We start from the raw sequence: 23,925 nt of genomic DNA on the forward strand, positions 1-23,925 counted from the left end.
TCCCACCACATCTTCGTGATGCCACTTAGGAAGGTGGCTCACTGCGCCCGTTCAGAAGCTCCATGAGAAGTGCTCCGCTCCTGACAGGGAAGCAGGTAGATGGATGTGGCAAGGTCAACTACACTTTCACCTTCTGACCCTCTGCCATCACAGCATGCTTTGCACGGGGAAGCACAACCTGCAGCACCGGTTCTGCAGCGGCTTGATGGCTCCTGGGCCACCAGGAAGTCATTAGCCACTGCCTCCCTGTTAACAGGTGCCTTGCAGGCAAAAAGTGATGACCCAGAGCAGAGTGCAGAGAGACAGCGTAGCTTGTGGGTAGTGTCCCCCAAATATCTGTCTCCTGCCCACCCTCTCTGTGCATGGCAATTGGTTTCACGCTGCAAGTAGCAAACAGCGACCAGCCCACGTCCACAACAGTGGTTCACTGCAACAGGAATATTTACACAGACTTCAAAAAGAGCTGCATCTAGCTGATTTTCTAACACACCTAGGAAACAGAAACCCAGGTCTAAAGAAAGATCTTACTGTCTTTTTTTGTCTTTTTTTTTTTTTTTTTTCCCTTTTCTTTTCCCCTCCCTGTATCTGCAGAAACCTCTTTGCACCAAGCTACACTGAGACTCATTACAGCCAGACTGGACAACCCCAGACCACCTCTCTGACCCACACGGTGAGTGCAGAGAGCGCTTTCCCTCCCGTGACATGCAGGGGAGACCAGGCAGGGAGCTTGGAGAAGCAGATGAGCTTTTTTCCCCAGAGCCTTTCTTTGAGCCCATGGGTCTGCCTTACCCATCCAACTTTCTGACCTGGGGGATTCCAGCAAGAAAGTGTCTCCATCCCCCAGCAATGATAAAAACATCTTACTGTTTTGCCCAAGCTCTGATATGAGAGCCCAGGTCAGCCTCCAGTATCGCTCCCCTCTCTCTGGGTGCTGGGGAACTGTTTATTCCTCCTGCTGCTCATCCTCTTGCTTTTAGTTTTGCCACTCCATGCTGGGGATGTTCCCAGCTTTTGGGAAAACCAGTCTGTGTAAGCTGGCTCCTGTTCAGTAAAAATCCCATAAATTACTGATCTCACACAGGCCTTGGCTGATTCTCCACTGCAGTGGCACAAAGATGTGCATTGGTTGAGATGCAAAAATAAGAGATAAAAACCCCATGAGATCATATTTACTAATGCTGCCCTGGGGCGAGGGGAAGGGATGTGATGAATATGTTGGCGTTTCTGCCCCAAAGCCTCCTTGTCCCTGCCAGAGGCTGCCTTTGTCTTGCCCAGAACCCCCAGACTGGGACTTCCCCATGGCATCGCCCTCTCTGGGGCTGAAGGCGCGTCCTCTGGGGCCTGACCCGGGGCCAGCTGCCATCGATAGGCAGCTCCTGTTACAAGCAGAAAGCTTTGGATCAGCCTTAATGCTGCAGCCATCTAAGTTGTTGCCTTGGGGATTCAAAGCTCTTAATTTTTACTGTCAACAAGGAGCTGTTTGATGTACTCACACAAGGCACGCATGGCAGCTGAAAGGCCAGATTTCGGTGCAGACTCACAGAGATTTAGTTGTGATAGTCGACTGCTAAATGCAGTGGAAAGACGACAATTACTGGAGTATTGGCTGTACTTGCACGGGACTAAGTGATGCCTAAATGTAGCACGTGTCCATCCCTGAAACTGCATTGCCAGCCCTGCTCCCCTCTGCCTTTCAGGACCACTGCTTTTACCACGGGGTGGTGCGGGGCTGGGAGCACTCCAGCGTCACGCTCAGCACATGTCGAGGACTGCGGTAAGTGCCTGGTGATGGTGGTGCTGCGGGAACGGCTCTGCTCAGCTCCTCAGCCTGCTGCCACGTGAGCTCTGCTCCCAGCGGCCCGGCTGCTGTATTTCTTTCTGGGCAGATAGACCTGTTCTCAAATGCCATCCAGCCAAGGTTCCTGGCCATAAAAGGGAGTGTGTTGGGGGAAATGCAGAAATTGGGTATCATTAGTAACTATGGCCTGCTAGCCAGCTCCTAGACTTCTTCCTCCTTTGTGCTGGCAGCATGGACTTGTACAATAAGTGAGTTTAACCCAGGAGTCCACTGTAGCAAAAGACTCTCGTTAGTGACTCGGGGCTGCATCCCCTACAGAGACAGGGACGGGACCTGCCACATCCCAGCCCACTACTCCACACTGATGCACAAACCAGCTCCTCCTCCCAGTCTCTCACAACTGGCAGGTTTTTGAGTGAATTTTGGGGAAAAGTCTTCGAGTCTGAGCTTCCTCCTGGGTTGTCAGCCCTGCTGTCTGCTTTCTCCCTGGGTGGTGCTGGGGTTGTGCGTGTTATGCATTTAAAACCTTCGCTTTGGTAGTAATGGAGTCTTTGGCAGGAAAAGACTGTGTATCCTCAGCAGGAGTAAATGAAATGGCTCATTGTGACTAAGGATCTGCATTCATTTACACCAGCTCAGAGTTTGTTTCCAGAATACCACATGGGCTTTATTGATATTAGTGGTCATCTCTCCAGCGCTGATTGGAAGCTGTGCTGATGGGACCAGCTCCAGCCAGGAAACAGCCCGTGCCAAAGCAAACCTGAGACGTCTTAAGTGAATGTAGCAGAGGCCAAAGAGCCCAGCGAGATAAACAGGACAGTGCAGCCACCTGTGGCTTGCAAGAAATAATCCAAAATCAGAAGCAGTCACAGGAGTGCCTTGCTTCTGTCAGCCTGCATTTTCCTCGGGTCTGCCTTCCAGCTGCAGAGGAGATAGAGCTGTCTTGGTGTGCACATGCAGTAGGGTTCTTGCACCCCTGAGCTGTCGGCATGTGCTGTCAGCTCCTCAACATTGTTTTCTAATTGCCAGGAAGGCACAGGAGTTGAGCACACCTGGCTGTTTTCACTCTGAGCCTTCACAGAGAGGCTTGCCGCCTGTCGAGCCACACACCTAGTGGGCATCACAGGTTTCCAGCGCTCCCGGCTGTAACGTGCTCGTTGAGAAAACCAGAACCATATGGCTGTGTGCAGACCCAGAGAGAACTGTGGTTTTTTTCTATTGACAAAGTCTTCAAATTTTTTAGGTCAGTTCTGTTAAAGACAAGCTTCTTCAATTGGTTGAAAAGCTTCCACTGTCCCTGAAGAAAAAGCTGTACTTTAAAAAAAATCAGGAGTTCTCAGGTTAGCACTGTTGCAGCAAATGCTCCAATAGCCCCTTAATTGAATGTCTGAGGCCCACTGAATAGATGTTAGTATATGATAGCTTGGGGATTCTCCCCTCTGGACTCAAAATATTCCCATCCTTTTTATTAATGAACTGAGTGGCCTGCTAAGTGCCTTGCCAGGGTCAGAGAGAAACTCAGCAGCAGAAGAAGGATTTGTCTCCGGTTGCTGTGATAGTAATTAACTTCTCTTATTGCTTCCTGTTTCAACAGAGGACTTATCATATTAAGCAGCAATTCCAGCTATATCTTAGAGCCTGTTCCTGACAGCCCAAACCAGCACTTGATCTACAGGTTGGACAACCTGAAGTTACAGAGAGGAGCCTGTGGGTACCAGGGCACTGGGGATGCAGCCGAAGACTGGCTCAGGGACTTCACAACTGGGATGAAACCACCCAGCCAGAGGGTGAGCAGGGCTCAAACCCGGTCCGTACGTGATGCTCTAAAGCAAGCCTGAGGAGCCTGCTGCTCTCCAGGAGCATAGCTCAGAAAGTGAAATGAAGGAGAATATTTTAAGGGATTTGTAGCAAGCTGGTTGCCAAATAGCGGCTCCAGCAGGGAAATAAATGAGCATTTGGGACCATTGTGTAGCACGAGGAATCTGGGCTGTAGCTGTTCCTGCACAGACTTGTGCATCCAGTACATGAACAAATGGGTGACTTGAGGATGGGCACATGGGCACTTGCTGTAGTTCAACTGACTTGTGAAACTTGGTTGCTATAAGTCAGTCACACCTGGAGGTCCCTGAGTGTGGGGGTGGGGTGAACGGCCAGTGAAAAACAAACCGGGAAAAATGACCTGTACATAGGATTTGTCAAGAGTTTTTGGGGAGCTGCTGGGGAAATAACCTGTGTTGCTGCTGCCACAGGTGAAACGGGAGACTCTGCAGACTACAAAGTATGTGGAGCTTCTGCTTGTGGCTGATTATGCAGAGGTAAGAAACGGGATCATGTTTATGCCAACTGAGCACAGGACCCAGGGTAAGCATCCCACCTGCAGCATCTCGTGGGGAGGGGAGGACAGCTGGAGTTCAACAGGTTCCTGCTTGCCATCTCAGTGGTCCAACCCCCACCAGCAGACAGGGAAGCTGTGTCTTTGTTGCTTTTGTCCTAGCAGCCATATCCCCTCTGCCACCACCATCAGCCACTGTTGGCCAGGGGAGAGATGCAGGACTGGGGTTGGAGGTCAGTTCTGGCCTCCTGAGATACCAGTGGTCAGCCCTAGTTATTGATGGGAGAGACTGCCTTCAGCCTAGGGTGACTTGTGGGTTCCCAGGAATGACATGCTTCTGACTCTGCAGTACACTTAATCTCTAGAGAAGATAACCATGATTATCCCCTGCTCTGAGCTGGTAGCAGATGTATAAATAGACATTTTTAAGGCTCCAGATCATAGAATAGGGCTGGAAGAGACGCAGTATAGTGAGCCATCCCTCCCCCATCCCCAGCCTGGATGGCACGCCAGATGTACTTACTGACAGTGCAAACCACACAGTGTTTTGCCGATGGGTTAATCTCCAGCACAGACAGGAGTCAGGCTGGTCCTATTCATAATTCACAACTTGAAACTCCAGTAGAGAAAGCCATGTAGTGCTCTGGGCTGTAATTTATTCTGAACAAAACTAAAGAGGCAGAACCTATTTTGGTTTCTCTGTTAGGCAGCAGAATACCAGGAAAACTATGAGGAAACACATTATACCCAGAAATTGCCATATGTTGTTCTCCAGTTCATTAGCCACGCTGGGGTAAATGCCCTCGCAGTGTCGTTAACTGCTCTTACTTTACTGTCTCCCTCACTAGAAGTCGTCCCAGGTTTTGTTGTCTGTTAAACAACAGTCTAAACATTTTGCAACTTTAATTCCTTGAATCAAACAGTTTGCTAAAATTAACTCATTAATTGCCAGTTGGCTGAAGTAGGCAAATTCGTTGGCTGAGTGAGATGCATCCCCCATTCATTGGATGAGTGAGAAGTGATGAGCACTGCAGTAGCCTTGACCTCCAACATGAAGTCATGTTACCATGTATTTCACCTGACAAATTTGTCAGTTCTTTGTCAGCCCCTGGGTTTGGGAGCTCTGATAAGTTTGGGTTGCTCCACTGAGTTGCTACCACTGTTTGAATAACATCCCTGCCATGGGACACCAGGGATTAATTCTGCGTATACATGTACAGATGGGCTTACAGGCAGCTGTACAGTAAAAGAAGGCTTTTGGGGTTCACCTGAAAGTTACTTTCTTATTCCCAGAGTAATGTGACTTGTTTTAACACAGTTCTTTCCAGTTGCCTTTGCGCTAACATCCATTTTGTTCAGTTTCAGAAGCATCATTTCAACATTGAAGCAACAAGACTTAAATTAGTGGAGGCTGCTAATTACGTAGATAAGGTGAGATCAGGTGTGCCAAATCATGAATTATTAGAATTAATTGTGACCGAGGAAGAATAATGTTTCAGCAGTTCTCCCCAGTGACTTGGGGAGTGGAGAGCATCTGAGAAACAATTGCTGGACATGGTGGGGGAATCTCCATTCCTTACCTTGGAGCCAGCATGAGCATCTCTGTGTTTTAATACATCTCTGTAGTAACAGTGCTACCTAAATGCTGTTTTTTTTGACAAAGGACTAAAGTTTTCACTTTAGATTGTAGAAATCTTGCAAGTAGAGCTGGAAGGAACCTTCAGAGGTCATCCTTGCACATGGTACCCAGTGCTGCTGAAGGAAATGTCACAGCTTTTCAGATCTACTCCCTTCATGTTCCCCTTCCCCCCTTAAACTTCCACCACTCCCTTCACGCTGCTGCCCATGAAGACTTGTCCTGTTTGTACTTGACATGAGCAGCAGATTATTTCCTTCCTCTTTTCAGGAATTTTGGCATATCTAAAGAGAAACATGATTTCAGTCTCCAGTTCTTGTTTCTCTAGATTATCTATTTGTTATTCATTTAAAAATTTAAGTTCAGCATCTCTAGTTAATCAAGGTTAGGTTTGTGGGTGGTGCACATTTCTCTCTGCATGACTGTGGCACTAAGTTGCAATGTGTTTCCATTTTCTCTGGACATGCGTGTACTCTGACATGTAGTAGCATTTAGCAGGGTTTATATTCAAGACTTAAAACACAGTTTGTGTTTTGTCATGTTTTTCCCTTCCTCTATCTTAGTTTTACAGATCCCTGAATATCCGGATTGCCTTAGTGGGGCTGGAGATCTGGAGTAATTGGAATAAATGCGATGTAACTGAGAATCCCTACTCCACCCTGAAGTCCTTTCTGGCCTGGAGTAGCAAGGAGCGGGTGTGCAGAAAACATGATAATGCCCAACTAATCACGTAAGTTTATTACTCCTGAAATAACCTGTTTCTGACAAATGGTTTGGGTGGGTGGGAAATCAGTGTGTAAGATTTTATCATTCTAAGATTCAGAGTAGCAGATTTACGTAGCAGCCACTCAGCCAGCATTAAGCTCTGGCAGCCAGAGCACAACACTCTAGGGAAAGTGAAGGTCCCAGGCTGTGCAGCAGTCTCAATACACATGCATCAAAGTGCATCGGCCAAAGTGTGTGCCTATCACAAGCAGCTGCACATGATCTATCACAGCTATATGTACAATTTCAAGAAAATCTGAACCATAAGCAAGACCTGTAAAGGGGAGCTAAGCCCTTTGCAGAAGGCATTCATTCCTAACTCATCCTGCTGAGACACAAGGGACAAGGTGCTGGGAGCTAGCTGATGGTCTCTGACTCATCCTACTGATCTCATTAGGGCCAGTAGCTATGGCCAGCAATGCAGATGTCACTGGAAGAAAAATCTGCAGCAACTCAGACCTCCTTATCTCTCTCATGGTAATTCATTCACCAGTAAATAGTGGTGAGTCAGAGGAGAAACCTGTAGAACTGAAATGTGGAGATGCAATGACTTTTCCCTTGTTTTGTTTGTTTGATTTTCCCTTTTTTTCACCTTCACCTAGTTATATCCTGAGCACTATTTCGAAGGCTCCCATTTCAGATACGCTGAGAGGGACGGTGCAGAATTCCAGCTCACCAGGCAGGCGCTGAGCATGGCTGCACCTCAAAGGTGTTATCTAGTATTCTGTCAAAGTCCCTGAATCCCAAGCTGACAAATAGCAGGCTTAGGGCAAATTAAGTGTTCAAACCAGTACATAATTCAAGATCCAGAAATAGTCTTTTCTGTTGTTATAAATGCAGAGTCAGAACCAGAAAATGACTTTTATAAATATATTTGAAACAAGAACAAGTAAAACAAAAAGGTTCAGCAGGCTTCCACTGGGCACTGACGGCCCCTATAACGATGACGATGATGATGGTGACCATCATGACTGGCATAAACAAACCCCTCACCCTTTATAGTGTTTTCTGTTACATATTCATAAGATGTGTGTGTTTTAGTCCGTGTAATCGAGTCTCTCGAATTTTCTCAACTTTTCTGGTGTTGTTGAGGGGGGGTTGTCTGGTGTTTTCCATTCTTTGCTTCAATCCAGTGTTGCTAGGGGCTTCTGACAGGGTTTTTTCCAGTACTTTTCCACATTCACAATAACAGTCCATATGAGTCTGTGTTTACTTGAGGAAGAAAAACCTGCAAACCATTTTAACAATAAAACTACGATAAATCTCTTTCAACTTATATACATAGCAAAACACCAGCAGCACCCATGCTCCTCATATTCAAGTCATTATATTTTTAACGTGAATCACTTCCATATTCTTTACACTGTGCTTGTTGCAAAGCTCCAGGGGAGCCTTTTTTGGCACTAGACTGTTATAAAAAATAGGTTTGACTGATTGGCACATAAAATAAAATAGTCCAAAAAAAAAAAAGTCTTTAGGCTTTGTAGCTCTGCTATAATGTCTTGTACTTGAAGATACTACTAAAGAAAATGTATTCACCTGACACTGTGTAGATGTATAAAGCTGTGGACTGTAGGATGCATTTCTCTGTCTTGCCTTCTCAAGTGCCTCAGTGCCATTTCATGGTCTTTCTGGGTTGATTTTTAGGGGCATGCCCTTCCAAGGTACTACAGTAGGCTTGGCTCCTGTGATGGCTATGTGCTCTGATTACCAGTCAGGAGGAGTGAACATGGTAAGTAATTGCTAAAGCCTAATAAGATGTTTCTTGACACCACTGAATACATAGGATAGATGCTTCCTAAAGCCCAGAGAGAAAATATGTCCTGTGAAGGCCTCTAATTCACCTGCTCATAGGCAGGAAGATGTTTTCTTCAGTAGATGTTTTCTACATGTAGTAATGAGAAGTGCTGCTTACCCCATTAACTCTGAGGTGCACAGGACAGGTAAAATGCTGATGTGCCTCTTTGACCTTGCACAGGATCACTCTGATAATGCCATTGGTGTTGCTGCTACTATTGCCCATGAGATGGGACACAATTTTGGCATGAATCATGATTCAGCTGGCTGCTGTACGACTCCTGCAGAAGATGGAGGCTGCATCATGGCTTCTGCAACGGGGTGAGTTCGTCTTACAGGATCTTATGGAGAAATGCAAAGGGTTTTGTTACAAGAGCCTTGGTGGAGTAAGAGCTAGAAATGCAGACTGAAGGTGGGTCTGTTGCTGCCTGTTGGAGTTAGTGTGTTTATAGAGAAAGTACTGCTGGGAAAACTCTGACTTGTGTATCAGTAGCAATTTGCTAAATTCCCATTAACTTATTCCTGCATGGGATTGGCTTTAGGTAATGGAGGGACCTGGCAGCATTTAGAAGTGGAGCTCTAAACTGTGGTAAAAAGGAAAATTTTCTTATCTTCTGTCCTAAGAGACTGTCACAGGACCCCTCTAACCCCTCATTTCCGAGTTTGTGCTTCCCACTGTGTCCTACCTCATGATCCATCACTCCAAATCAAGTTCAATGCATACACACACACATCCTTCTGCAGAACCTGGACTGTCTACTGCCAGCAAGTACAGAGAAAAAAGGGGTCACCAGAGCATGTGTGACCTTGGCATGTAGAGATTTAGGTGGTTTTCACTTCACATGAGATGCGTGGATAGATAATTGATAGGGTTTCTAAAGCATCTCGTGCAAAAGCTAATGTGCATTATAATGTGGTAACGAGAGGAAAAAGGATTGCCTCAGGAAAGAACTGATTTTTATTAAAAGGCATAGCAATAGGGCTATATTTCTAAGTCACAAGACATGAAAACAGATTGACTGCGTGTTGTCTTAAGAATACTGCTTAGTTTCAGTGAACCACAGAAAGCCTGTGTTTAAAAGGGAAAAAATAGCTGGCTTTGAGAGAGAGGGGAAGCGAGAGTGACTCTGGAAACCCACAGGGATTCCAGAGCTTATTTTGGATGAGGAACCACAACAGCTTCTATATTTCAGTCACGTAAAACTGTCAGATGAACCCATTCATTTAAAGCCACATTCCCTGTTTCCTCAAGCCTTCCTTCTTGGGGTTTAGCAGGTTTTAACAGAATTTTCCCCATAGATATCTTCTTTTTACGTGCATGATTTCCTCCAAATAAGGAAAAATATTTAGGTGAGAAGTGGAAACATAATGGCATGCAAGTAGAACATGCAACATGAACACACACATGCAGGGTCATATATAGAGTGTATCTGGCATTGTAGCAACAGAAATTCATAATTCATGTTACAAAATGTATGCACATCATTCACAGTGAGGCAGTGGATAGGAAAAAGGAAATACGATTTTTAGCAGTTAGATTTACAAGCAGTTATTCACAGTCTGAGTGCTGGATTGTCAGGCTTGTTCAGGCAGTTAGGAATAAGCCACAGCTTCAGTACTGAGCAGGTAAGACTGGACATACTTGTCAGCTGTCAAAGTTGAGTCTAACTCAACATATTTTGTTTCAATAAAGTTTATTTTTCAAGGCCATTATATTATATAGACAGTCTTGCAGTGCAGTTTCACCTTAGCTTCAAATGTAATCCAGATGGGTCTGATTTTGAACAGGCACACAAAATCACAATCTTCTTTAGCACAGTTTCATAGACTTCAGAGGGACTTGTGTCCTCTGGCACTTGTCAGGATTTGCATGTGCTCATTTTTGGTTTTCTAAACCATTTCCCAGATCTGTCATGATGTTTTTCTACACTGTCCATATTCAGGCACCCATTCCCCAAGGTGTTCAACCAGTGCAATAGAAAAGAGCTGGAGAAGTATCTGCAGTCTGGTGGAGGGATGTGTCTCTCCAATATGCCGGATACCAAAAAAATGTATGGTGGGAAGAAATGTGGAAATGGCTACTTGGAAGAGGGGGAGGAGTGTGACTGTGGAGAGGTGGAGGTAACAATTGTTCAGATCCAACCAGTTGGGATTTAGTGGGACATAATGATTTTATTATGTATTTTGCAAATACAGTTATGCGATATGTAAACAGCTTTTGTTTGTGCAGGAGATATGCACACCTTCCCTCTATGTAAATTAGACTCAATGCAAATCAAGGCTGTAAAGTATCATAGCTGACTAAACTCACAGTGCGTAGTACGATGCATCCCAGCACTTATGGCTGAACAGATCTGATGAAAACTTCATTTAAAAAAGAAAAGAAAAAGTTATCTTAGATGTTGCAGATTCATATGTAAGTTCACCTTTCCCATGGCTCTGTTCCGGATAAGGATGGGGCTTCTCTTAGCACCGCATCTCACTTCTCCAAATCCACGCTTTGACTAATAAGACAAAAGGGAGCTGGAGCCAGCAGCTCAGGCTCATCAGATGTATTGTATCCACTCAGTGCAACAGAGGAGACAATTAGGCAGCACTGTAATTTAGCACATGCTGGGTATCGTGAACATATTGTGGAGGGAAGGCTGTTACTTTGCTTGTAATTCATCATGTACAAGAACAGATCAGCGTCAGCTTTGCACTCTGATGCTCTGGCACATTCTTGTCTCAAACATCTGCCTTGTAAACTCTGCTGCATCTCACTGTTTTCCAGGAATGCAATAACCCCTGCTGTGATGCCAGCACCTGCTCCCTGAAGTTGGGTGCTGAATGTGCCCATGGCAGCTGTTGTCATCAGTGCAAGGTGGGATCCCTGAGTTTTCCTAAGAGAGGAGAGGGAATAATGGTGGTGGAGATGTGAGGCTGAAAAATAGAGGGGAAATGGGAGCAAACACAGCCAGACATGGAGTTCAGTTCCTCACCTGCAAGCAGCATGGTCTGATTTTTAAGTACAACAGCTACGAGCACAATCAAACTAGTGAGGTCCTTTCTTCTAGCTAACTTGAATGACTCCTATGATAAATTAAGATGAGCTGTGAACGCCGCTGCAATGAAGTCACACTGCCTCTCTTAAAACACTTAGGGATAGGATGAATCAGAATGAATATTTATATCCTTTGGCTCTGCAAGACATCTAGACAGAGCTCCTAGAGCCAACACACCCCCTGCACTGGGGATTAGGTTGGATGCTATCTTTGCTCTAAATCCTCTTCTCTGGGATGCAGTTGAATTCCTTTAGCCCAGGTGCTTGATGAAGAAACGCTAGCAAAGAGGATTGTATGCATGCGACCACTACAATTTTAAAACTCAGCTTTCCTTCTAGAGGCCAGTTAAAATGTGTTTCTGATTTTTGAGCCAAAGAGCTCAAGATCTGACAACAAATTATCTCAAAAAGCAAACATTTCTCTTAAGCTCATTTTTATCTTTGCACATTGACTGTATGTTCTTACTGACCTATCCTGAGCGTGCGGAAAATAATTTTGCAGAAATCCACCTGAAGTCACTCTTTTCACAAGAGACTTGGAAAACCCTTCTAGATGTAACTGTGTATGCCTTTCTGTTCTCCATGTCCATGGTGAGCAGGGCAAGAATGAACTGGGTAAATTCGTAAGCATGGGAGACAGAACATACGCATTAGGAAAATGTCCCCAACAGAAATGACAGGCCAACACTGAAACAAACTTGCCAGACAGGGAAGGTTTTGAGAACAGATTACACAAACATCTGTCAGAAATGGTTTAGGTAAATCTGATCCTACCCTAGGGTAGAGGGAGATGGATCGGTATCCCCTTGAGATCTGGCAGCCTTCTTTTCTGTGCATGATCTCATTGCTACCTAGGGAAGTGACCCAGTCATTGATTTGATTCTACACAGCTCGGCCATTTAAATGAAGTTACAGAGTCATTTGGATCACTTCTCACCTCAGAAAAACCCAAGACAAGGTGGATGAAGTGACGCATGCAAGATTTTTTCTTATCTACAGGGAGAGTTTGTGCAGACATGAAACTACAAAGGATCCAAGCAATAATTCAGTTCTTTTCCCTTTGTATCTTTTTAGCTGATGTCTCCAGGAACTCTCTGCAGGGAGAGCTCAGGACTCTGTGACCTCCCAGAATACTGCACTGGCGAGACACCGTTTTGCCCCCCCAACTCTTACCAAATCGATGGGGCTTCCTGCGACGGAGGGAAGGCCTATTGCTACAGTGGCATGTGTCTCACATATAAAGACCAGTGCTTGCAGCTGTGGGGGCCTGGTAAGGACACTACTTGCAGCGAAATACATTGTCCTTTGAACAGGCAATATTATATGGCATCCTACTATTATTGACCCTGTGTAAGGCAGTAGTACCTTCCATACCCTTTATCAGTGGCAAAGTCTGAAGAGCCTTTTCTCTTGCCTTGCTCGCTTGGAGGAGGCAGCAAAAATTTCCCATGCTCAAACTATCCCGGAAAAAGAAAATTGAGTGTTTGGCATGGGGTGAGATGGGCTGCCAGGCTCCACAGGAATCATCCACATAAGTCTTTTCCATGCAGGAGCAAGGCCAGCACCAGACTCCTGCTTCGAGAAGGTTAATGCCGCTGGAGACATCTACGGGAACTGTGGGAAGGATATCTACGGCAACTACAGGAAGTGTGAGATGAGGTAGAAAGCAGAGTGGCAGCCAAGAGTTGCTTGTTGGAGAAGATGTTTTTCTATATTACAGAATTATGGGCCAGTAGATAAAACTGATCTATGCTTTGGTTTCACTCCCTCTGTCTCCTGGGAAACCAGCTGCAATCCTCATCAGACTTAGAGCACTTATGACTGCAACTTTAAATTTACCATTTTCCCTGCCTTTTGCATTTTAAAACATATAGTTGCTATTTTTTCAAAGCAACAGAAGGGAGGATTTCTAATCTGTAAGTTAAATGTAGCTTTTTAACTGAGACAAAAACTTCTTAGTCTTATCTGTGAATTTGCTGAGGCTGGCCTACCCATGGGGACAGTGAAATGGTCCCATCAGTACCCGTCAGACACTGTTGCCTGGGTTAGCTCTTGGGAGGTGCTTGCTCTTTTGCCATTGAACAATGGCTCAACACTCCTGCTTTAATTTACATGTAGAACTGATGCCTGCAAAACATTCAGCAACGCCAGAAATAATCACTTTAGCCTTTCCTTTGAAATCAGAGATGCTAAATGTGGGAAGATCCAGTGCCAGAGCTCTGCTTCTAAACCCCTGCAGTCCAATGCAGTGGCCATAGACACAACTATCCACATGCAGAGGACACAGCTGAGGTGCCGAGGGACCCATGTGTACCGATCGGAGAGTGAAGAAAAGGAGATGCTGGATCCTGGCTTGGTGTTGACAGGAACAAAATGTGGGAGTCATCATGTAGGTACAGTCCTGCCTGTAATGGCTCGGGGGAGGTTCAGGCTATCACTTTTCCATCTGGAAAGTGCTTTGTGATTGTCAAGGCATTCATTTCTTATGTCTGACGCCTTTCTAGGAGACTTTGATAGAAAAATTATTTCTTAGAGGCTTCTGAGAAGCAATGGAAGAATACACACCAAAGGCCATACCTTAAGTCTTTGCCAGATAAAGTTCAGGGCCAGTGCTAAATCTGGGATTCACTGGTTCGTTGAGGTTGTCTTGCTTAGAGGTGAGACACACAATTAGAAATCGAGATACCTGAGAGCTCCTTCAGAGACTTGCCACGTGGGCATGACCAAGCTATCAGCTTCTGAGCTCCCACTCCTCTCTCTCTGATACATGTTAGCTGGGATTTAGGGTAATGATTAAATATTTACTTGGGAACCAGGTTAACTTCATGGCCTGCTGTTCTGCCCAGGTTGTTACTTGTATTGCCAAGGTGTCTGGAACCCTGCAGGTCACAAATTAGCACAAAGCAGTGATATGGTACATAACCCAAAGAGCTAACGCAGAGGTTTTGGATGCTTTCGCTGCAGGTTTGCTTTGAGGGACGCTGCCAGAACACATCCATCATCTTCGAGTCTGAAGGCTGTAGCAAAAAGTGCCATGGGCATGGAGTAGGTGTCTTCCTTTTCATCTCCATTTCATACTGAAGCAGGATGGGCTGCCAGTCATCTGTGGACGGTTGTTCAGATCAGTTCTGATACCATGCTTATGTTCACTCTGGACTTCTGCTTCTTGATTATTGATCTGCACATTCCTTTCATGCTTTGAAGCATTTTCTGGTCTGTGAGTGTCCCTTTGACATAGGATTTAAGGGGGTCCACAGGAGTGATATGAATTGCAATGAATGGAAAACAAGAAGGGATAATGTTATAGAAATATCTTCTGGGCCCAGTTTAGATTGAATAAAAAAAAAAAAAAAAAAAAAGAAACCAGACTTACTGAAGGAAAAGCATAGTAAAAAGTCATATTTAGAATAGTTTATCCCAAACTGTGCTCTGCTGTACCCTCAGGGAATGGAAAGAAAAGGCTGATGAGAATTTTTTATACCTTTTGCTGACGTTTCTGGCACAGAACATCAATATCTCTCAATCCTTACGGTCCAGTTAGGCAATGGAGAGGAGTAATTCGACACAGCAGCGTGCAGCAGTGTGTGCCTCCCTGCGCAGCCTGGGGGTCCCCATGATGTACCTGACAAGGAGAGGGACTCACCCCATTCTTTCATTCCCTTACGATCCGTGAAGCTGTAACAAGTGATTGTCAGCTACTCCTCAGAATCAAATTAAGTGCTACAATTAGCACAGGACATCCCTAATCAGTGGCTGCCTAGATGAGAAAACAAATAGCAGTGGGCCATGCAATAAACCTAAACAATAAGGAATCTTGATTGGATGGAAGGGAAGACTCCTGTCCTCCAGTTTAGAGACAAGAACAAGAGAAATGTATTTCTAAACGCTGCTTTTCTCCTGATTCCAGGTTAGTGGTACTTCAGCTGAAAAACCTTTGTCTTTTGGAGAAAGGGAGAATTTCTGAGGACGTAAAAGACATTTTCGTTCTCTGAAAAGAAAATGTCCAGGCACTTAACTCTTATAGGCCTGGAGTATTTTATACATCAAGGGCTTAATTGTTTTTAGCTTGCAGATTCTTTAGGAGCTGGCATTAAAGTCTCTGAGTCTTCCCGCTCCAGGTCTGCAATAACAACAAGAACTGCCACTGTGACCAGGGGTGGGCACCCCCATTTTGCAACAAGCAGGGAAATGGAGGAAGCTTGGACAGTGGTCCCCCTATGCCCGAAGGTGAGTGGGACCAACTCTACTATGGTGGCACTGCAGAAGGACTTGAATTAGATTGGGCGCAGAGAGTTTTCCATTTAACTAACTCTACTTTCTTGTTCTCAGGCCCTTCGGCAGTCGTGATGACTCTTGCAATCCTGGCTCCTATTCTCCTTCTCATTGGAATCCTGTTTTTATTCTATTATCTGAAATGCTGGAATAAATTTGCCATCTGTTCTCTAAAGAAGACCCCACAGTTCAGGTAAATTTTCAGTGCTGTGCCTTGTCTGCTCATATCCACCCCATTCCAGTGTCAGGACAGAAGAGAAATTGCAAAGGCTGTGAGGAATTTAACTAGATGGGTTTGTTGGTATAACCAGTATTTGCTTCTCATTTTTTTACTTCAGTTAAAATATAACGGGAAAAAAAAAAAAAAAAAAAGAAAAAAAAAGGAGAAAACTTATCAAGGAAATAACAGTTACTCTTTTCTTCCTCTCAGTGTCAGTGACACCTCTGGAAACGGGCATGCAAACCCTGCCTTCAAGTTGAAAACCCCTCAGGAGCAGAGGAAGGTAGGGGCAAGGTCACCTTCCACCTCTGTGAGGAGAGATGCTGCTGCCCTAAGATGTGGGATGTGGTTCCCTCTCAGTGCAATTAGGGAGTGATTTTGTCAAAGGGTGGGAAAAACAGACATCACCCATGGCTGAAAGTCAGCAGGAGCTGAATGTAGTATCTATTTCTAGTGATTTCCTTAGAAGGCAGGAGCTGGGATTTGATCAGACGTGTGTGGCCTCTTGTGTCTCCTGATAGATCATCTTCTGTCACATCCCCCTCTCAGAACTGTAGAAATTGCAAACCCTGGGTTTATTTGCAACATCACTTAAAATCCTAATGCCTGAGTTACTCTGTTCTCTTGATTCTCATTTCTGCCTCATGATTCCAAGTTATACCAGTTTATCTAATCAAAGCCTACTGGACATATACAACACATACTGGTGTTGCAGGCAATATTTTCTACTATGTGGCTCATAGACCTCATGTAGATCCTCAAAAGTGTAGCAGAGAGAAAAAAATGTGGTTTCAAGTGGAAATATGTAACTCCGGGGATTTCTGGGTCTTCTGCACAGGTGATTGGCTTCCCTGGAATCCCACCAAAACCTCCTCCCCAGCAAGCTCCAGGACTCCAGATAACCACACAGCAGCCATCCACCTCCTCCACGGGGTACAGCGCGGGGCAGCCCGCTGGGCCAGCGCAGCCGCTGCCTGCAAAGGACGTTGCCCGACGGACACCCCCGAGCAGGCCAGCACCTCCTGCTCCCAAACCCCCCGTCTCTCAGGTACGGAGTTGTGCCGCTGTCCTGCAGAGGCAGTTTGGTGAGAGGTTTGTTTTGAGTGAGGCTGATGAAGCCTCTCTGACTCTGGTGGGGGTGTAAGAGTTACCATGCTCAGTGGTGCACACTCCATCTCACAGGACGATTACCGTTGGTGCTCCTTGCCTTTTAGTGTAGCTGGTAGTGACTATGCTGGGCACTACCATGCACAATTACTGTTAATTGTCCCCTGATACCTCTGACCTGAACCTGATACTCGGGTATCTTGGCTCACAAAGCAGCATTCACTTTACCAAGGTAACCTAAACATTTTTTAGCTGAAAATCAAATAGATAATTCGCCAGGAATGAAAGGACTGTACAGAATTTTCCCTAAGCAAGCCTAGCATAGCTCCTTTTACCATTTGCACTTATCTCCCAGAAACAAGTCCTTGTCAGATTACCAGTCCGTGATAAGTGTGAGGGTCAGTACTGAGTACAGGATCCCCATTCCTTGGGATGATCCCCCAGGTATCTTGCACTTGGCCATTCCTGGACTACAGCCTTGGGAGTCTCAGACAAATTTTAATGTGGAGCAGAAATGGGACCTTCAGTATGTTGCATAGGAAACATTAGACCTAACCCAGACTGACCCCATCTTATGTGAGCATCTTAGCCATGAGGTTATTTTGAGGGTTATAAGGAAAGGGTATTGATTTACTTTTTTTCTGGCAATTTTATTCTAAGCTTAGTACAGACCCTACACTTATGGAAAAGATGGCAAATCAATCAGACTGACTTAAGCCCATTTTACCAAAATATTTCCCTGCTAGCTTTATTAGGTTAGGGCCAGCGAAGAAGCAAAGAGCTCAGTTACAGAGAATAGCAGGCAGCTGGCTCCCAGGCAATCTCTCTCTCTCTGAAGGATATAGAGAAAAACAAACCTGAAATATTTTAGTGAATGGGATTTGTTTCTAGCTCCATTGTTCCTGTGAACAGCCGGCACTTCAGCAGGAAAGAAAACTAAAACAAAAGCAGGAAGCTGACTGCAGTCAATAAGGAATAGGTATCCTTCCCAGCTGGTTGTTGACAAGTTCCCCACAATCTCCACGGTGTTCCCTCTCCAGTGCATCCAGTCTCTCTATCTCACTCAGACCTACTAGATGGAACACTTTTCCTAGGTTTTCCAAAAGAAACCTTGCCATTTCTGGGTTGGAGAACAGCCATGAGATGTAGAAGGTACAGGGGAAAGAATTAATTTACTGTTTGCTAGTGTCAGTGTCCTTCCTAGACTTTTGCAGTATCTGCCATATTTTATTTCTTGGTATTCCTAAAAGAGCTCTTTGGACCTGACGATCAGTGGGATTTAGTCTGCCTTGTCCTTCCTGCAGTCACAGGGCAAGGTCCCTGGAGAGCAATAGATCCCCAAGCATCAGCTGATGCGGCCACCAAGCATTGTATTTATGCATAGTCTAAGGAGACTGCAGGGTTTTTGGGTGCCCTCCAAGTTGTGACTGCAGCTGTGTTTATTAAATCAACACCTGTAGGCCAGTGACTTAGCACAGAGGCTAAGCAGCAGCAGGCAGTTAGTTTTTGTGTGGTAACTTCTCCCTAGGGGCATGCTTTACAGTGAAATTAATTAAACAAATGGAAAATATAATGCTCTGAGTATCCTGTTAGAGACAGCTGAGCGCACAAACAAAGCGATAACTGATGGTAGGTGGGTGCAGAGCTGCGTGTGCTTGTATGAGCACATATATACATGTATATAGGGTTCACAGATACTGTATAGGCAATCATATAGTGAGTGCATGTGTGTGAAACTTGCTTCCAACCTTAAGTGCATCAATAATGTGGCTAATTAAAAAGCTCTGGAACGTAGCTTCCCTGTTACTTGCAAAAACTTCTGAGTCCTCTAGTAGCCAGAATATGTCATGATTTCAGCCTGCAGCTCCATTTAGGAGGCAGAGAAAAGTAACAGTTACCCTGTTTAGTCATCTTCAGTTTGAAGCCAGCTGCCCAGCAGCCCAAAGCCATCCGGTCTTCATGAAACTTGATAGGTGAAAAACTTGTACATGTTGAAACCCACTAATCACCTGCATCATACAATAAGCCATCGTGGCAGCCACCTGCATTCCCTCCTCGCTTCAGAGAGGGAGAGGTCTTTGCAAGCATGGTTTTACCTGTGTCCCTTCAGTCCTTTGTCTCAAGTGGGGGTGCTACAGGAGGCTGAGTTGTGATGGGAACTCCTGCCCAGTCTGTAAGTTTTCTCCTGTTTTTCTTCATGCAGCCATTAGATTGTAATATCCCTGGCGTTAACTCCAAAGCAGAGACCTCAAGGTGGGCAGCTGCATACCCAGTCTGCTGTCTCAGACCTACAAAAAAGAAAAAACCCAAGAGGTCCAAAGGACCTGTGGCCATACCCAGAAGTTCAGGCCATGTAAAGTGAATGCAAATATTATCTCTGTTTTCAGGCTGGGCATATGTCCAGGCTGAGAGTTCAATTTTTTTTTTTTTTTTTTTCCATAGGATATTTCTAGGCCCCGGCCACCCCAAAGAGCTTTGCCAGCTAATCCCATCCCAGCCAGACCCAGAGCCTGGCCAGGGAACAGCCTGGCCGTCTCGCTGCCTCCTGCACACACCAGAACCCCAGGACGGCTCCAGCCGGTGGCAGAGGTAGGCACTGAGTGCCGTGGTGGGAAGCACAGCAACGTCCCCTCACCACTGGAGAATAAAAGCACTCTGAAGGGAGTAACCTTGCTGTCATACTGCTAAACACTTTCATGCACAGCCCTGGTGGGTGGAGACAGAGAGGCTGTTGGGTTGGTTGCCTTTGTCGCGGGGGTCTCTGTTTTTACCTGCTCCTTATTAAGCATTTACTGGGTTAGGCAAAACAGTTCAGTCCTCTGCACCCCTGAGCGCTTCCTCAGACAAGACATTTGTGTGAGGGGCTGAGCAATGGGAGGCCAAGTGGTGTCTAACCCAGAATGGTTAGTGAAGAGCAGCAAAACAGGAAGGTCCATGCAAGACTTGAGGACCCTAGTAAGGAACAGAAATTCTCTCCATTCTCTAACCATAGCTAAGGAGATGCTTTCCTTGCAGGGGGTGTTTCCCAAAATTGTCATTAATAAGGAGAGTTAATAAGGGACTTTTAGTTGCTGAGTTCAGCTCCCTGCAAACCAGACCCCTTAACACAAAACACCTCCACTCCACACAGCACAGGTGCTGCCTCCAGCCTGCAATGTACTTGAGGCCAGCTGTGAAAAATGGAGACAACTGCAGGAGCTTCATTGTGCTCCTGGTGGGAGAGTTTCCTAAATGACGTGTTAGGGTGTGAATGCATGTGAACAGAGACAGGCTTCCCCTGGTCCCCTGTAACATCATCTGAGGGAAAGGGCAGCATTTGCTCTTTCACCAGCGCTCACTCTCTCTCTTTCCCGTTTTCTATCTCACCCAGAATGCTGGCGTCAGGACAGCTGGAGCAGTGAACGTCTATAAAGTGGGACAGCTGGGCTCCTGTGGGCACTCATGAAACAGTCTGTTTCTGGCTGTCTCTGACCTTCACCAGGGACTGGATGGCCTTCATCATGCAAAAAAATGTCCACGGCCACAGACAGTGTCTCGGTTTCTCTCCTCTAGCCTCCCTGGTTTCTTACGTGACTCAACAAGCTGCAGTCAGGCTTGTCAGGAGTGCCCCCAGGAACACGTGCCGGTACATGCCAAGTTGAACTCGACCCTCTCTGATAGCCTTTTCCATATAGGGATGACTTGTTTATACGGTATTTAAATATTATTGTGCAATATCCAATGCAGGGATGGGGTGATGGGGTTTTCATGTGTTTTTAATCAGTTATTTAAGTGTTACCAGAGAGAACAAGCTGTGAGTGCCGGTGCTAGCCCTGATGGGCTTTCATGTTAGACCCAGCCCTGTTGGCTTCCTCAGCTGCATGCGTTGGTGCTATACAGAAACCTCTGCCTCCTAAGAGGAGAGCAGGCGGCAACCGCTGATAACTTTCTTCAGCTTATTCTCAGTTTACAGTGGGGGACAAGCAGGGCCACAACAGGGAGAAAACCATGGAAATATTCCTGGTTAAAATAATTTGTGGGTCACAGTGGACTTTGATTAGCTTTAATAGAGCAGATTACTTATTTTCCCCATATAACCATCATCAGCAAGAGCACTGCAACCTGTCTGTCCTCCAGCACTCACTTGTCTTGCCTCAGTGCTGTAAGACCTGACAGTACCCTCAGCGTGGCCCGTGCACTCTCATCCGTGTCCCTGGGACACAGGCAAGGTACGACAGGGAAACTCTCTGGCCAAGATACAGAGCAAATGGCCAGAAGGAAGCTCAGCAAAAGCCAGTGCTGAAATCTCTTCTCCAGCATGCGGTACCATGGGTCAGTGGACACTTTTGCACATCTCCTCAGGCTTTGGTCTGTGCTGAGCAGTAATTCAGCATAGGCTGTCTGCTCCCCTTACCAGTGAGAAACCTACCTTAAAATTGCCCAGGTGGTAAAACAGCAGAAATATTAATGCAACACATGGTGCTTTTGTAGGGCAGCTCATTTACTCCAGGTTTTTTTTCTCCAGGACATGGATGGAGAGAGCTGTCTGTGTGCACTTTAAGCAGCTGATGGTTTTGACCCTGAGGACCCTCCCTTATGAATTTGTTGTGGTTATTTTTTTTTTTTCCTCCTAATAGTTTGGACTTTTGTACGTTTTTTCTCAGGATTTTAAATTAAGACCTTTTGTTATGCCAATTTTTTTTTTCCTTGAAATTATTTCCTAGAACATAGGGAATTCTGGATCTATGGCTACTACAGTTCTGTTGTGTCTGATTTATTATACACAAATCCTCAAGCAGTGTGATTGCTGCTGCACATGTGAGAAACTGTTTTATTGGCATAAAGAAAAAAAGTCTTGTCTGATGGTTTTCTTTCCCTAAGCTCTACTGATTGAAAAAAAAAACCCAAACAGATAAACCCTCAGCATTGATTAAATGTGTAGTTATATGTAGCAATGTATCTGTAGGATGACAACGACAATAGTTTTCACAACTTTACTACCTCTTTCTCCACAAGGAAACAGTACACAGGGTGTGTCTTGAATTTCTGGTTGATGATTCATTATCTTAATAATTTTGGACCTTTTCTTAACTTCTGTATGCCTGGAAAACAAACCAACCTAAAAGACTTCTCTCTGAAATAAGGGATGGCAAGTGAAGGACATCAGCTTTCTAAACTTCGTGTCTTTTTCTATAATTGAATTATTACATATAAACAACCTATATTCAGACAACCCCCAAGTTTATTTCTTGAGGTGCAGGTAATGTGGCTGTGTAATGGCATGTTTTACTGCTCACAGGTGGAGCAGTAAGTTGGGCACGTACTGTACCTACACTGTGGTGCACATTCAACCACAAGAACTTGATCTTGTATCTGAGCCCTTGCTGAAGCCAACAGCATACTTCTGCTGCAGCCCCTGATCTTTATCAGATGGCCATCAAAAATCACTAAGAATATTTTCAGTGCATTTCATCTGAACATGGGATCAAGCTTTAAAAAAATTCCCCCAGACACACAAAGCTCAGAGAACAACTGGATGTGACCAAATCCTAATGGAAAACTTTATTGCTGGAATATCATAAAGTCTCCAAAAGGTAGTTTTAAATAAGTCCTTTTAATTCTTTATATGTGTGCAAGTTGAGTGAGTAAGAATAGGGTAACTGCAGGAGGAGTAAAAGATGGTAAAACATGAGGTTTTTTTAAAAGATAATGTTGCTTGGAGGAACATATACCAAAATACATCTCACTTTCTCCTGTGTCCACATGGTTTACAATAATGCTCTTTGTGCATCTATGCAAATACTTGAAGAATGCAATTCATTGTGCCTTTTGCCTCGTTTTAATAAATTTATCAGTTGTCGTTAACAAATATTCTGTCACTGTGTACTGTTTTGGTTCAAAACTTCATTTTATATAAAGCATTTGTCCAGAGATGGCAGGATATCTGGAGGAATGGCTTTTATGAAATGCAGTTCTAGGCAGTGAGAAGAATGAATTCTGTTTATAATCTACTTCTAAAAGTGCATAAAGCATTATACCGATTAGGATGCCAAAAACGAAGCTAGAGTGAATTACTTGGATTATTTTCTGATACCAAATGAGGGCGCTGCTGTTTCACTCTCTGCCGCAGATGCTCTTCCTTCTGTACTCGGCAGTCCTTCAGCCTGTTTATCCTTTAGGGCTACACCGCCCAGAGAAATCATTAAAAACTGTCAGATCCATGTGCAAGGTTGGTTGGTTTTCTGTTTGTTTGGTTTTTGGTGTTGTTTTAGAAAAAGCCTTTATTTCCCTTTCCACATTAAAAAAAAAAGTACTGAAATGTTATTAAAATAAGAGATTGCATATTCCTCTCCCCGCCAACCCCAAGCTGCATTTGCTTGGCGATGCCCAGACCCAGGTATAAGCAGGGCAGCATCTCAGACAGCATCAGTGTGCGCTGTGGTCCAGGGCTAACCCAGGCAGAGCTGTCTCCAGCCCAAGGAGGCCTAGCAAAGCCAACTCAGGCTTTGTGGCTCCTGGTTTGGGATTCGCTGTGAGCAAAGGGCTCTAAGTCTCTCCATGCTGTAAGACCTAGTAGCAAGATGGGAGAAACTTTGAACTGCAGTAATACCTTCCTTTTTCACCTTCTAACTCAAAATGTTATTTCCCCCATCCCTTCATCCTCACCCTTGATATATATCCAAGGGGGTTTTGAAAGTGAGCTGTGAGCAAGAGTCCAGGTAACATCCATTGAGAAAGATGGAGAGGGGTAGATGGGACCACTCTGGGTTAAACTGCATCCCTACAGCTCTGAAGAGCATCATCCACTTATATCTGTTTAGCTTTTAATATGCAGCTCAGACATCCCTCTAAACAAAATTAAAAACAAAACAAAAACAAAAAACAAAACCCAAAACTTTTGGGCTTAAATGATAGCAGGACAGGTCATGAGGCTCAAACAATTGGGGCACTCTCCAAGGTCAAGACATCTCCTAAA

At 45.0% G+C, this 23,925-nt stretch overlaps 1 protein-coding gene across 2 annotated transcripts in view; it reads left to right on the forward strand.

The window, feature by feature from the left end:
- Nucleotides 1–23,856, forward strand: part of ADAM19 (ADAM metallopeptidase domain 19) — a 39,039-nt gene extending 15,183 nt beyond the window's left edge. The window contains exons 4-24 of one of the 2 annotated variants that reach the window (XR_012634417.1): nucleotides 592–670; nucleotides 1,698–1,774; nucleotides 3,393–3,585; nucleotides 4,048–4,113; nucleotides 5,490–5,561; nucleotides 6,330–6,496; nucleotides 8,179–8,263; nucleotides 8,510–8,649; nucleotides 10,272–10,449; nucleotides 11,102–11,191; nucleotides 12,446–12,641; nucleotides 12,922–13,030; nucleotides 13,556–13,760; nucleotides 14,336–14,416; nucleotides 15,490–15,598; nucleotides 15,701–15,836; nucleotides 16,074–16,146; nucleotides 16,702–16,911; nucleotides 19,413–19,559; nucleotides 20,341–20,595; nucleotides 21,475–23,856. Coding sequence is in view for 1 of the 2 variants with exons in the window: in XM_074916140.1 (XP_074772241.1) it covers nucleotides 592–670; nucleotides 1,698–1,774; nucleotides 3,393–3,585; nucleotides 4,048–4,113; nucleotides 5,490–5,561; nucleotides 6,330–6,496; nucleotides 8,179–8,263; nucleotides 8,510–8,649; nucleotides 10,272–10,449; nucleotides 11,102–11,191; nucleotides 12,446–12,641; nucleotides 12,922–13,030; nucleotides 13,556–13,760; nucleotides 14,336–14,416; nucleotides 15,490–15,598; nucleotides 15,701–15,836; nucleotides 16,074–16,146; nucleotides 16,702–16,911; nucleotides 19,413–19,559; nucleotides 20,341–20,415 (2,488 nt within the window). In the remaining variant the exon portion in view is untranslated. Of the gene's footprint in view, nucleotides 1–591; nucleotides 671–1,697; nucleotides 1,775–3,392; nucleotides 3,586–4,047; nucleotides 4,114–5,489; nucleotides 5,562–6,329; nucleotides 6,497–8,178; nucleotides 8,264–8,509; nucleotides 8,650–10,271; nucleotides 10,450–11,101; nucleotides 11,192–12,445; nucleotides 12,642–12,921; nucleotides 13,031–13,555; nucleotides 13,761–14,335; nucleotides 14,417–15,489; nucleotides 15,599–15,700; nucleotides 15,837–16,073; nucleotides 16,147–16,701; nucleotides 16,912–19,412; nucleotides 19,560–20,340 lie in introns of both variants that reach the window. The other variant, XM_074916140.1, reaches the window with a different exon arrangement.
- The last annotated feature ends 69 nt before the right edge of the window (nucleotides 23,857–23,925 follow it).

The sequence above is a fragment of the Athene noctua genome, chromosome 12 (assembly GCF_965140245.1).
Source record: "Athene noctua chromosome 12, bAthNoc1.hap1.1, whole genome shotgun sequence".
NCBI lineage: Eukaryota > Metazoa > Chordata > Aves > Strigiformes > Strigidae > Athene > Athene noctua.